The sequence below is a fragment of the Sceloporus occidentalis genome, unplaced genomic scaffold, assembly GCF_023333645.1.
Source record: "Sceloporus occidentalis isolate IW3139 unplaced genomic scaffold, rSceOcc1.0.p SCAF_12, whole genome shotgun sequence".
NCBI lineage: Eukaryota > Metazoa > Chordata > Lepidosauria > Squamata > Phrynosomatidae > Sceloporus > Sceloporus occidentalis.
Genome location: NW_028316992.1, coordinates 16,613,176 through 16,626,342, shown reverse-complemented (window position 1 = coordinate 16,626,342; position 13,167 = coordinate 16,613,176). Strand labels below are relative to the sequence as shown.

Genomic DNA, 13,167 nt, shown 5'->3' with positions numbered 1-13,167 from the left:
TGTCACAGTGCATGTGAGCCTCTTCTGTCACAAATAATGTAGCATGCAACATGCTGTTTGACAGAGAAGCTGATGAAAGGCCTGTGATGAAACCATTCTTCATGTAATGCGGTCAACATTCTCTCTATATGGAACAGGTGCTGCATCAAGGATACATTTACTTCATCTTCAACCATATTTGTATGCATTTTAGGGAAACATCTGCTTACCGAGTCACGTATCACACTGAGGATCATGTTAATATTATCACTAACAGCGTGCTGTGTGCAATGGAAGACATGTATGGATGGGAAGTCAAATATGCTTACTGCACTGTTCAGCCACCTTTTCGGGGCAGTATGTACCGCACCATAGTTATGCAGCCAGAGAAATACTTATGTGTGTGTGGGGGGGGGGGGGATATTAATCAATCATGAGATTTTTATTTTTATTTTTTAAGTAACATGTTATTTGTTCCATTTCTCTTGGAGGGGGATTAACTCATTAGTAATTTTTGAGTCTTAGTGAATAGTTAGCACTATGGAAAAGTTCTCAGCTCAACCCACTTCCTAAAAATACGAGTGTAATTTTGTCACTGTTGCCTGTGTTCGTTTGAATTGTAAATTGCTAATTTGCAAGATCATAGTTCTAACTTCTGGATTTTTTCAGATCATTGATAGAAGCATGTCAACGAAAGGTGTGGAATTTTCAGGTGCTGAACTCTGAGTTGTCATGAAGTTGCTGTTCCTGCACAATAAAACTCCAAAGAAATCCATGAGTGCATGAGGGAAACGTTGAGCAACAAGTGCCCATCATACATTGTGAAGAAGCGGCAGAAGGATGTTCTCTTTTTGCAGGACAATATTCCTGCTCACAGGGCTGGCAAGAATATTGATGTTTTTTAAAAAAAACTGGAGTTTGAGTAAATGGGCCATCCACCTTCTCACCAGATCTGCTCCACCTGACTATTTCCTGATTCCAAACCTTTAAAAGAGTTTGAAAGGAAGGAAATTTTCAAATTATTAAGGGATGATAGCCACAACAGAGCAGTATTTCAGTGGTGAGATGTCACTTTGTTTTTAAAGGTTAAAGAAACTTGAGAAATGTTATGCCAAATGCATCAAACTTTGAGGTGAATATGTGGAATAGAATGTAAATGTAAGTTTCATAGCTCTGGGTCATTCCTTTCTTGATCAGGCTGAGAACTTTTCAGGACCCTCTTGTAAGTAAATGTTAAGTGGGCATTGTTAGTGTTATTTTCAAACTTTCTCTCTCTCTCATTCTCTTTCTCTCACACACGTTAACACAGAAAGCTATATGTGAATGTGTGGTGCATAGGGACTCTGGTTTTCCATTTTCCCTCATGAAGAATTTTCTGTGTTTTGCAGCTATCCATACTTTTATATCAATGCAGTCTTCTAAAAAAGAGGACCACATTCAATAATAGGGCATCAATGGTCAATATATAATGGCATATGTTGCGTGTGGTTGCTACTTTCATTTATAATTAGATTAACTTTCAGCTATAAGAAAAGAGAATGTTTCTGCAACAGCTTACCACAGTTAAGAGCAGTCTGTCCACCCATGCCAAGAATTATCCCATCTGGTTGTTCTGCTTTTATGACCTCTGTAACAAAATGTGGGGTGATTGGGAGGAAGTAAACTGTGTCGGCTTGCTTTAAGCCAACTTCATTGGTTTGAACTGAGGCAATGTTGGGATTCATTAGGACAGTTTTCACATTTTCTTCCTGGAAAACAAAAACGTAAGAAGATGGCTGTGGTGAATTTGCTAAGAATTTTGGAAACAAAATTGCTTCTGTCCATTGTGGCCTTAACTCCCTCTCACTTTAGCAAATGGGACAATGGGGTGCCCTCTGGTTCAGTTTTGTTGGATGGGTTTACGGCTTGAAATTGTGGACAAGGGTCTTGAATAGATTCATGGAGGCACTCAATTGCTGCAACCTTGCCCGGGATTTAGTAGGGAAGAGACAGTTATTTGACTCATAAGTGTGACAAATGCTTCCTTAAAAGAGAGAGGGGGTCCCATGGGCTGTGCAAAGGAAGATGCAGTAAGTCTACATCTTACGAAGCCCTCCTGGACCTGGAAGATCCGCACAATTTGAAACTAGGATAGAATGAATATTTGTAAACATTCAAAAACGTTTTCTGGATGTTAAGAAACCCTGGCTAAAAGAATCCTGGATAGAAAAGAATCCACACATTTCATGATTTAGAAATATAATCTGTGGGGGAAATGCTGTTTCCTATCCAAAAGTACCATATGCAAATTTTTCACAGAACAAGTTCCAACTTGCAAACAGATTTTATCATCCCAAAGAAAATTACTACAATTATTCTTTGTTTCCTTCCAGAAAAAAAATTAAGGAAGAATTACATCCCTATTTAAAACTGATACAGCAATTCTCTTTCCCGGACAAAGACCTTGCGTGGACATTTTTTGATCAGATTCAAGAACTCTCAGATGAGACTGATTTTCTGAATCCTCTTCAATCAGAGGCCAGACCCAGTCATTCAGAGTTTGGGAATAGACTGTTACTACCATGTTAATAATATATAACTCTACTTTGGGTTTTCATCTCCAGCAGATGTGGTGGTGGATGTGCTAAACAACTGTATCTCTTTAGTAATTTACCTAGTGGTGAGAGCCAATAAACTTTCAATAAATCCAGACAAGACTGAAGTTCTTTTTTGTTAGTTGTTTCTTCAGAAGAAATAAATGCACAAGTTCGTGATATTCTTGCATCTATCAGTGTCATTGGTAGTCTACTGATAGTGACACTGCTGCTCAGGTGGCCTCTGTGGTACAAAATGCTATTTGCTAGTTTTGGTTAGCAGTCAAGTTTATCCCTTATCTGGTTAGGTACAACATAGGCATCAATATACAGCTCTCCTCTGGTTTACAGTACTGCAAAATGCATTCATTGCAAATTGAGATGCCATTGAGGGCATTTCAGAAACAGCAGCTAATCCAGAATTTGGTGGCTAGGCTTTTTAACTGGGATTAGACAACGTAAACATATAAATTAGTCTGGACGCATCTTCACTGGTAGCCATTTTGTTTCTGTTGGTTTTACCTTCCAAGCCCTGCAGTAAATTGCAAATCTATTTTTATGGTGGGCAACAAAACAAAAGATATGGGATGCTTTTTTTAAGGTGCTACATTTTACTTTGCCCCTATACAGACCTACCTGAAAGGCCAGCCTTGTGGGCGGAGTCAGGGCGCAGTATCTTGACAATGGATGCCCTGACTCCACCCCAGGGTGTCATGATGCCAAGCGCCATTCCAGATGGCACACGGCATCATGGCGCGCCTCCAGCACTTCATCCAGATAGCGGAGTGCTGAAGAGGCACCATACAGCCATGCTGCCAAGGCTATGGCACCTTTGAAGGGTGCAAAAAGGAGCCGCTTTTTCCAGCTCCTTTTTGCGTCTCCTAGAGGCTGGATCAGGGCTGCGGTTTGGGGTTGCCACAGCCCTGATATGGCCAGGAAAGGGGCGGCCCACCACCACCCCTCAGGGGCAGTCTGTAAAGCCCCTTAGTTGTAAATACCATTATTTCATTATATTTCTGTTTCTTGTTCTTTGTGCAAGGATTCCTGTGAATTAACACTTACTCAAATAGATTGTTGATGTTTGTCCACTTCATAATCATGGCACTGAGCTGTCTGATAAACCTCAGCTCTAAACTGGTCCCCAATCAACACAACAGAAAGCAAATAATAATGATGAGAATACTTAGGAACCTCTTGCAATGCTACGCCCTCGCAAACTACCTTGGCTTCACATAGTACTGTAAATCATGCTGCCAGAGGCAAGGTCACCAAGAGCAAGTGTTGCCTCTGGAATGGCTAATTAGCAACAAGATGAAGTTGGCTGGCTGTTAGCAACAGAAGGAAGGTCAAGTTGGCAAGATTTACTGGAAAACATAACTTTCCTTACATATGAAAGCAGAAGGCAAAAGAGGTAGAGACCAGGAGAGCTGTCACTTATCAAATAAATACTTTTCTCTGGAAAGCAGATTTTCTACCCTTACCTCATGGTGTTCTATACAAATATACTACTGCTATTTTAACCTCATGCTGGAGGAAACATTTATGCAACATATCTAAAATGTAAACTACTGAGCAAGATTTCTTATTTACAATAGAAAAACTAATTATCAAGTTAGCTACAGAGTCATTCCCTTCCAAATACACTTTGGAAATAGAACATACACATTTGCTGCCACAAGTGTGACTCTTTTGCCACTGATGCTCCAGGTAGGGTTATAAGATTCTGTGAAGTCACCTGAGGTGAACAGTTTATTGGGGAGGAAACATACATATACTTGAAGCTCTCCTGATACTTCTAACATACAGATATAAAGTTTTGTGTTCTGGTTTACGTAAGGGCCTATTATCTATCATGTATCATTTCACTATTATAAATGTTTCTTGGTCTCACACTCCTGGAACAGAGCAACAGAACTTAGCTGAAGATACTGAGCTCTGGCAAACAATGTATGCATTTTTCACAATAAATCAGGGATACTGACTTTTTTTTAGCACAAACTGTTTATGTGAATTATTTCACTGCATGCTTATTAATAATCAAATCAGCTCACAACCTATTCACAGGAGGGATAAGCAGTTTATTCTCATTGACGGATGCAGGCAACTCTGCCTAACTTCCTTATATTGTCAAATTGTATATTGACCCACCTTGAATCCCATTGTTGGAGAAATGTGGGATATAAACCCTTGAAATAAATAAATAAATAAATAAATAAATAAATAAATAAATAAATAAATAAATAAATGTTTAAGCAAGGTTGAACATGTAATATCATAAACAATCACACCAACTGCTTTATGAAAGAGCAAGGACTGAAATGGAATATATTGAAATTATAGTTCTTACATACTCACCTTCATGGCCTTGACTGCCTGTGATCCAGAATAATCAAATTCTCCTGCTTGACCAATAGACAAACCACCAGATCCTAGGATTAGAACTTTGGAAACCTAAAAACAAGTGATGGGTCAGGAAAATTATACCACTATATCTGTTAACAGTTTCCATTTATCAAATCATCCACATCCCTTTTTGTCTCAACATTGTTTCTAAACAAGGCAAGGCCTACTCCTTTCCTCTTAGGTTCCTTCACTGCTCATTGCATGTTTGCAGCCCATATGAAAGGAGTAAAGACAAGAAATCCAGTCATACAACATGCACCTCAAGCCCTGCTCACTAGTATATCCTTTGGATGGAAAGCTTCTCACAAGAACCACAAGGACCTGCAAAAATAGCAATCGTTATTCACTTAACATCATTCCTGTGAAAAGGAATTGCTCTCCTCCAGCCCACCTGTGGCCATGCAGAATAGAAATGATATTGGCTGAACAAGCAGCTATTTGTAAGGAAAGATTCCAATCTTTTAACTTCAAGCTGGAGTACTTTGTATAACTAATGGCCTGGCAGAGAAAAATTCAGTCAGCTTGCCACCTATAGTGGTAGGCTGAATGGCTCCTACCATTGCCATTAAATTGTCAGCATCTTAAATTGACAATTTAATGGCAAAGCCCATTGCAATGTCTCTCCAAACAATATAAGACACATTACTGTGCAGGCAGTTCTTCTCTAATGGACTACTCACTGCCTAGTGACAAAACCTAGGAGTGGAGCACTAACCAGTAACTCTGTTTAGGAGGGAGCACCATACTAGCTGTTCTTGAGATATATCCTAAGAAAAAAAGAAATGTGCAGACAACAACTATTTTCAACCTGGCTTGGTTTGGATGCATATGTTCCAATAGTGTCTCTCTCAGTAATAACCAACTAGATTTTTCTTTTCCTTTGTCTTGAATCTCATCATACAGTACATATATAGAACTGCTATAAAATTGCTTCCATCAGTAGAATTGGGATGGGGAATATTCTCGCCTCCACAATGCCTCCTAAAAATCTGTTCTTAGTACTTAGAGTAAAGGAGACAAACAAAACATATCACTATATGACGAAATCAGTTATTTTTCATACATTGGTTTGTGTAGGAAGTAAAGGCTCTGAAACTGTCTTGGTATTAAATTTAGCTTCCCTGGCAAAGACCCTGTGAATATCTTTGGCACAAAAAAGAGGAAAGCTCTGTAGAAAATTTAGTAATACAGTACATCTTAAGCATTTCCATATATGAGGCTTCAGTCACCTTTGAGACTATCACATTACTTATATGTGAATGCCTGGCTGTTGTTAATGCAAAATAGATGCTGAGGAATTAGTAATGGAAATAAGTGCTCTGATCAAAATGGGATTGCATTTTACACTGATTCAAGCAGGAATCATGAAAGGGTCAAATATGATAAAAAATTCCTTCAGACTGTCCTTCATCATTTAGGTCAAAAAATGGGCCTGGGGGGGAAAATCTTAAAGAGCCATAAGAGAAAAGGAAATTAGGAACAAGCACCGTTTCTACTGCTAAATCTGTAAGCATAGAGTTTGGAATCCAGTATCACTGTGCCTCATGTGCAGAAAAGTTAGGAAGATGAACTGCATGGATTTCATGCCCTGTTGTCATAGGGCTTGGCATGGAAGCCCTAGATATAGTGCCAAAGACCTAAAGCTATGCCTGCCAAAGAGGAACGCATCTGAGCAAAGTTAATTATCTTTTGTAAGAGATGACAGTAGTCAGTATTTTTCCAGATTATCAGTTGAGTAAAGATATAAGATTGTTAAGCAAATCCATTTCTGCTTCACTTGTAAAATACTAGAAATAATGACTGTGCATGAGCGTGGACAATGAGTTTGTTGATTGCCACATTAACTTTGAAACAAGTGTGTATGCTTCAATCACAGCTGATCAAAACTCTTGTGTTATATCTTTTGTTCAGTGCCCAGATGCTGCGATAATATAATACAAAATTAAGGTCATGAGAGAGAGAAAAACTAAAAATGGAAACAGCCAAGTTTTATTTACAATTATTAGTAAATAAGGACATACGGGGCACAGAATCCTAAGAATATGCCAACAGCATCCTTGCACCCACATTCACATTTCTTTTCTGTCCTGAACTCCCTGGTAGTTTTGGGCAATCTGCTCCAACTCCAATCCTATTCAACATTGCAACAATGTGTAAACAGAGGGAGTAATCTAGCCCAGTGGGTCTCAAACTGTGGGGCAGGACCCCTGGGAGGATAAAAGAGTTGCTCATGGGCAGTGCAAAATTTTTCCTGGAGGGGAAAAGAAAGGCAAGGAGGATGCTTGGAGTCTCTGCCTGACCTGGGATGAACAGAGCTATGTTAAAATACAAATATCCATAAATGTATGAATGAAAATATGCACACCAAACAAAAATATTATTCATATACTACATCAAGTGTGTGTGGGGAGCAATGTCCAGATGTAAAAGTAAAGGGAGTCACAAGTGAGAACCACTTATGTAGTTCCATCCACTCTGTAACTGCTTTGTAACTCTGGCTTGTTACAGACTGCCAAAATAAAGCTGCTTCGGGTCTCTTTGGAGGTATGCTATTTAAATGATGCATGGGTCCTAAGAGTCCGCAGGTCGCGCCAAAGCCACACTCCATTCCTAAGCACTGGAGTGCAGCTTTGGTGCAGCTTCCGGATACTTAGGGTGCATGTATCATTTAAACAGCATACCTCCAAAGAGTCCCGAAGCAGCTTTATTTTGGCAGTCTGTAACAGGTCTCTGTAACATTAGGAGGAACTTCCTGACAGTAAGGGCTGTCCGACAGTGGAACAAACTCCCTCAGAGTGTAGTGGAGTCTCCTTCCTTGGAGGTCTTTAAGCAGAGGCTGGATGGCCATCTGTCGGGGATGCTTTGATATGGATTTCCTACATGGCAGAATGGGGTTGGACTGGATGGCCCTTGTGGTCTCTTCCAACTCTATAATTCTGTGATTCTGTGCTTTCTTTGTAGGAACATTGATAAATGAAAAGGCCAACTCTAAACATGAAGCCTCTCCTCACAATCAGAAACCCTGGGTGTTTCAGGGTCCTGAATTATTTGGAAGTGGAGACTTTCTTTTTCATACTATCATTCTCCATGTGAGAGAGTGACACAGTAGGGAGTACAGTAAGCCTATTCCCTCTGCTCATGTATCCCAGTTACCTCCCATATTGAAGTCAGAATGATCTGCCCCATAATGATTAATGAGGTAAATCATTCTAAAATGTGATATTCAGGGCTCAGGGACTATGGAAACAGACAACAGATATGTAGGGCTTCACTATGGTACTCTGTATGAGGCCTATATTTTACTATGATTAGTCATATGATTATGTATATTCTAGAGGAAGGGTGACTAAGGAGATTAGCATACTGTTTTTAACCCGATTTATCACCAATGAGATAAATTCAAATTGAATTTGAAAAGTGGGTGTTATCACACTCAGCTGGAGCTGAGCAAGTGCAACTCAGCTGCAGCCTGGACCCTAGCCACACTTAGCCAGAGGCTTTTCAAAAATGGGAGTTTGCTGTTTTGGAAAAGCTTCTGGTTAAGTGTGGCTGGGGTCCAGGCTGCAGACAGGTTGCACTCGTCGGCCCCAGCTGAGTGCGATAATACCCACTTTTCAATTTGAAGTCAACTTTATCCCATTGGTGATAAGTCAAATTAAATATAGTGCACTAATCTCCTAACCTGCAGATGTCCAGATGTTGTTGGACTTTAACTCCCACAATCCTTCAGTGCTGGCTATGTTGGCAAGGGTTGATGTAAATTATAGTCCAACAACATGTGCCTAGCCCTGTGGAAAAGTTCACGTCTGTAATCAAAAATAGTTTCTGAAAGAAAATCCTTATGAATATTGGCCCAATTTAAGCTCTGAAAAAATAAAAAATGTACTTGTGACATTTCCTTATCCTAAAGGATCTAGCAGGCCGTAAATCTAAACAAACATCCTGTCATTCAGCTTTGTCATTCACAGGCCTCTTCAATCCCCATTTACCAAAAATGATTTTAAAGCAAAATGAGAGTGTGTGTAGCTTTAATAACTAGTAAAATTACAACATATTTTAAAAGGAAGTTTGGCTGTGTGCAAATCCCCATGTTCCAGAAAGCAAGTCTGCTCATCTCTTTCAATAACTGTACCCGTCATGGTATGACTGATGGCTAAACACAGAGCACATTAATAAACTGACCTCCACTCTCGAAGTTGCAGCTGTGGCCTTGGGCAATACTGAAGCAATGCTTGTACCTTTTCCCTTCTTGATCAGTGAAATAAATGAATCAAATAAGAACTGAGGAAAGTAAACAAAATGCATATCAGTTTCCAAAAGAAAAGTACAATCGTTTTATAAATAAAAACAGGGGTGGGAAAATGTTGAGCATAATGAACCAAAGTCTTCTCTTCTGTAGTGCAATTGTAATGCTATCAGTTGTATTTCTTTACGTATTTATTAAATTACTATGTATTTCTCACTGTGGTGATAGGGGCTCCTGGTCACCAGGAAAACTTGTCAAAGAAATGATAATGATGATACACAGCTCCAAGGGAAATATGTTACACTTAGTATGTTTGGGCATGTTTACACCAGCTTTGCCCTCTGGGAGACAATAGCAGGAGATCACTTGCTTTCCTGTGAGAACCTACACCCACATGCCATGCTTTGAGGCGCAGTGGGGCAGGGGAAGAGAGAATTTTCTGGGATTTTCTAGGACCTCAGTACTTATTGCTTTGGTCTTGAGATCATACCTTGATCTCAGTCTACAGGATCTAGCCACTATTCATGCCTAGAAAAACTGCTGGCCAATGGGGCAGGTCTTATAGCCTTGGAGACTCTATCTAATATTGAGCCATGATGAGGGAACTACCAGACCGCTGAAGAACTTCGGAAAATTTCTCTCTCTGTAAAACACCGGTTGCATCTGTAACTCACCAATGCAGGAGTTGCTGTGTTAGCCATTTAGCAAATTCAAGCAAAAATCCACTAAACAGTGATACCTTTATTAGCCTACTGAAATGCACAATATACAATAATCAATAAAGATTATTTTGTTTCAGTGCATACAATCTTAGATCTTTTAACCAGCCTGGCATTGGTTCCAGTCCCAGCTCAGAACACTCACCTTGCATAAAGGTCCTGAGTACAAGAAAAACTTGGCAAAATAATAATGCCACATTTTGCTTGGCAATGAGGACACTCTACTGTAGAACTGCTGATATTTAGGGGCCATTCAGACTACCTTTTACCCCAGATCAATACCCAGATTAACCACGGGAAGTTCATATTGGCCCCGAATCTTTCACAAGTGAAAATGAGGCTTTTACACCCATTCAGGGGCAAATGCTCCTTGGCGTGGGTTTTTTGAAAGCGGGGAAATGGGGGGAAATGGGTTCCATCAATATGAACTTGTTTCCGATCATGATTGGGTCAAGTTCAAGGGAGGGATTAGGGCAGAGGGAGGGCAGAGGGTGGAACATGCCTCCCCTTCATCGGGGTGACGGAGGAGGAGGAGAAGAAGGAAGGAGCCTTGGAGAAAGGGTGCCAAGAGAATAGGGGTGATGGAGGAGGAGGAGGAGGAGGAGGAGGATGGAGCCGGAGGAAGGGTGCCAAGGGCAATGGGGGTGACGGAGCAGGAGAAGGATGGAACCAGAGGAAGGGTGCCAAGGGCAATCGGGGTGGCAGAGCAGGAGGAGGAAGGAGCCAGAAGAAGGGTCAAGTTCAGGGGAGACATGGTCAGAGGGAGAGCAGAGAACGGAACAAGCCTCCCTCTCACACCAGGCAGCTTTCTCGCTCTCTTTTTATTTTTTATTTTTGACAAACTATGCAAATGATTTTTGGGTGATATTTGTGCTACATTTCCCTTTCATTTCCTCTTTCCTGGAACGGCAGCCTCACTTTGCAAGATGCTTATTATTATTATTATTATTATTATTATTTGTTTAAAATGCGAATGCTACAAATGTTTCCTTTTCAGATTGGCAAACTGATACAAGAGTGAATGCTTTTGCTACACACAACACACACCCCTGGAGGTTTTTAAATTTGACAGAATTTTTATTCGGTCATTGACCAACAATTTGACAGAATATATGCACTCTGCTGCTAAGTTTTTTTTTTTTTAAGGAAGGGGAAGCACCCATTCTGTTGGCCAATTGCTGTAGGAAAGGTCACCTTTGATGAAAGCGGAAGTGAATTTGATTGAGCCTTCTTTTTAAACTGGTACTGCAAATGTGAACTCTCCTCAAAGAGCTGCAATGGCATTCAGGGGTAAATAACCCCGATTAAGGTAAATGATAGTGGGCACTTGCTTCCGGAGGGATTCGGGAGGGGGGATCCAAATCTGCCCAGTTCCATCCAGGGCAAATAGCTGAATGGGAGTGGGGCCGAAGAAAGAGAATCTTGACCTGTGGTGTTTAAAGAGATTTCTGGTCCTCATGGTATGTAAGCACTCTTGAACCATGCAGTCCCTCCTTGCAGAGCCCCATGTCCCCAGTGAAAGACACATGAAGCTCCTGTGTTGAGGCTTCTTTAGACACTTCAGTGAGTAAGTAAGACACTTAGGGAAGCACTGTGCTGTCACGGAGACCTGGTGCTCCAAAACATCAAGAGATCGGGGTGAGTAAAGCAAAAAAAAAAAACCCACTCAGTAGACATTGTTTCCACTTGTTATTACCTGTGCTCTTATCATGGCACTAAGTCATATTTCCTTACATCAGGGTTGTGCAACTTGTGACCCCAGAGAGCAACGCTCATTACTCTTTACTATTGACTAGTCTGGCTGATGATGGAAACTGCAATCCAACAGCATCTAGTGGACCCTGCTCTAGATAGAGAACCTTGACTCAAACAACTGTTTACTGTGGGCCCTTGGTATCTGCTGGGGTTTGGTTCCAGGACCCCCTGTAGATAGCAAAATCAATGGATACTTAAGTCCTGTTAAATACAGTGGTGTAGTAAAATGGTGTGCCTTATATCAAATGTCAAAAATCAAGGTTTACTTTTTGGATTTTTAAACAATATATATTTCAGGTCACGGATAGTTGAATCCCTGGATGCAGAATTCCTTGGATACAGAGTGCTGACTGAAAAAGCACCTAATCAGGCAAACTCAAATGCAGGCTTTTGCAAAGATATTAACATATTGAGTCGATTTGCATAAATTCTGTTGTTACTATCTTAAGCACTGGATTTGAGAGGTTTTAGTGCAACAACCTAACAAGATTATCCCTCTGAAATTTGCTGATTTAGTATCACTAGAACTCTTTTTAATTAGGTTGTGAGCCTCATAAATCTAATTAATAATTAACCTAATTAATAGATGCACTCTCTGTATTGTACCCCAAACACAAGGAACAACCAAGACTTTAAGAAGCTTAAGGAATACATCTGTGACATTTTGTAGAAGAATCTTAACAGATCCACAGGAGGACGACCTACTGATTTATAACAGAAGCTGATGTAGAAAACATGTGTAAATCCTTGCAACTGAAAATTGACTTTTTTCTCCTTAGTGTGTTCCATGGGCAGAATGTTCAAACTTTACTGGGGACCAACATTTAAAATGCCAATTACTTTAAGCAAACAGACAAGCAGTTATTACCCAGCTTTGGTTCTCTAGGTTATTAAACAGGAGTAATAACAAGCTCTCATATTGTTAAGAAAAGTTGTTACACCATCCTGAATCTCATCCGAGTCTTCCCTGCTGTTTAATAGACACAATTTGGAAAAGTTAGGGGCTGTACAAATAGCACGTTCAGGGGTGGCTCTGTGCTGCCCGTGGAAGCACTGGGCTGGGGACGTAGCAGCCGCATGGCACACCCCCAACCCGGTGCAAACAGAAGCCACAAAACACAGCTCCTATTTGCGCCCTAGAAGAGCCACCATAAGGGTTGCAGTACACCCTTATGATGCCCCTCATGTGCAGCACCATTTGGATGCTGCGCTTGACAGACGTCATCATGGTGTGCCCCATCTGGACAGGCATGTGCCAAAATGGAGCCCGGGGCACGTGGTAGGGTTTCTGAGCATGTAAACACTCAGCCCCCATGCAACCCTAATTTGGGCCCAGGCCAGCACAAAGTGCTGGTCTGTCCAGGCCCTTACTTTTTTTTACTATAACTCTCAAGAACCCCCCAGTCTTCATAGCCCTGTCGGTTGAAGGATTAAGGGAGATGATGCCCCTTAGAAGTAATCTTATTTTCACATATGTCTTTGCAACTCCTTA

General features: G+C 40.7%; 1 protein-coding gene across 1 annotated transcript in view; it reads right to left on the bottom strand.

The window, feature by feature from the left end:
• The window catches only part of LOC149305337 (carbamoyl-phosphate synthase [ammonia], mitochondrial-like), a 184,732-nt gene that overhangs the window by 105,284 nt on the left and 66,281 nt on the right, over positions 1–13,167 (bottom strand). The window contains exons 12-14 of the mRNA XM_089477636.1: positions 9,138–9,236; positions 4,908–5,003; positions 1,538–1,727 (exon numbers count right to left, since the gene is read on the bottom strand). Coding sequence (XP_089333762.1) covers positions 1,538–1,727; positions 4,908–5,003; positions 9,138–9,236 — 385 coding nt within the window. The remainder of the gene's footprint in view (positions 1–1,537; positions 1,728–4,907; positions 5,004–9,137; positions 9,237–13,167) is intronic.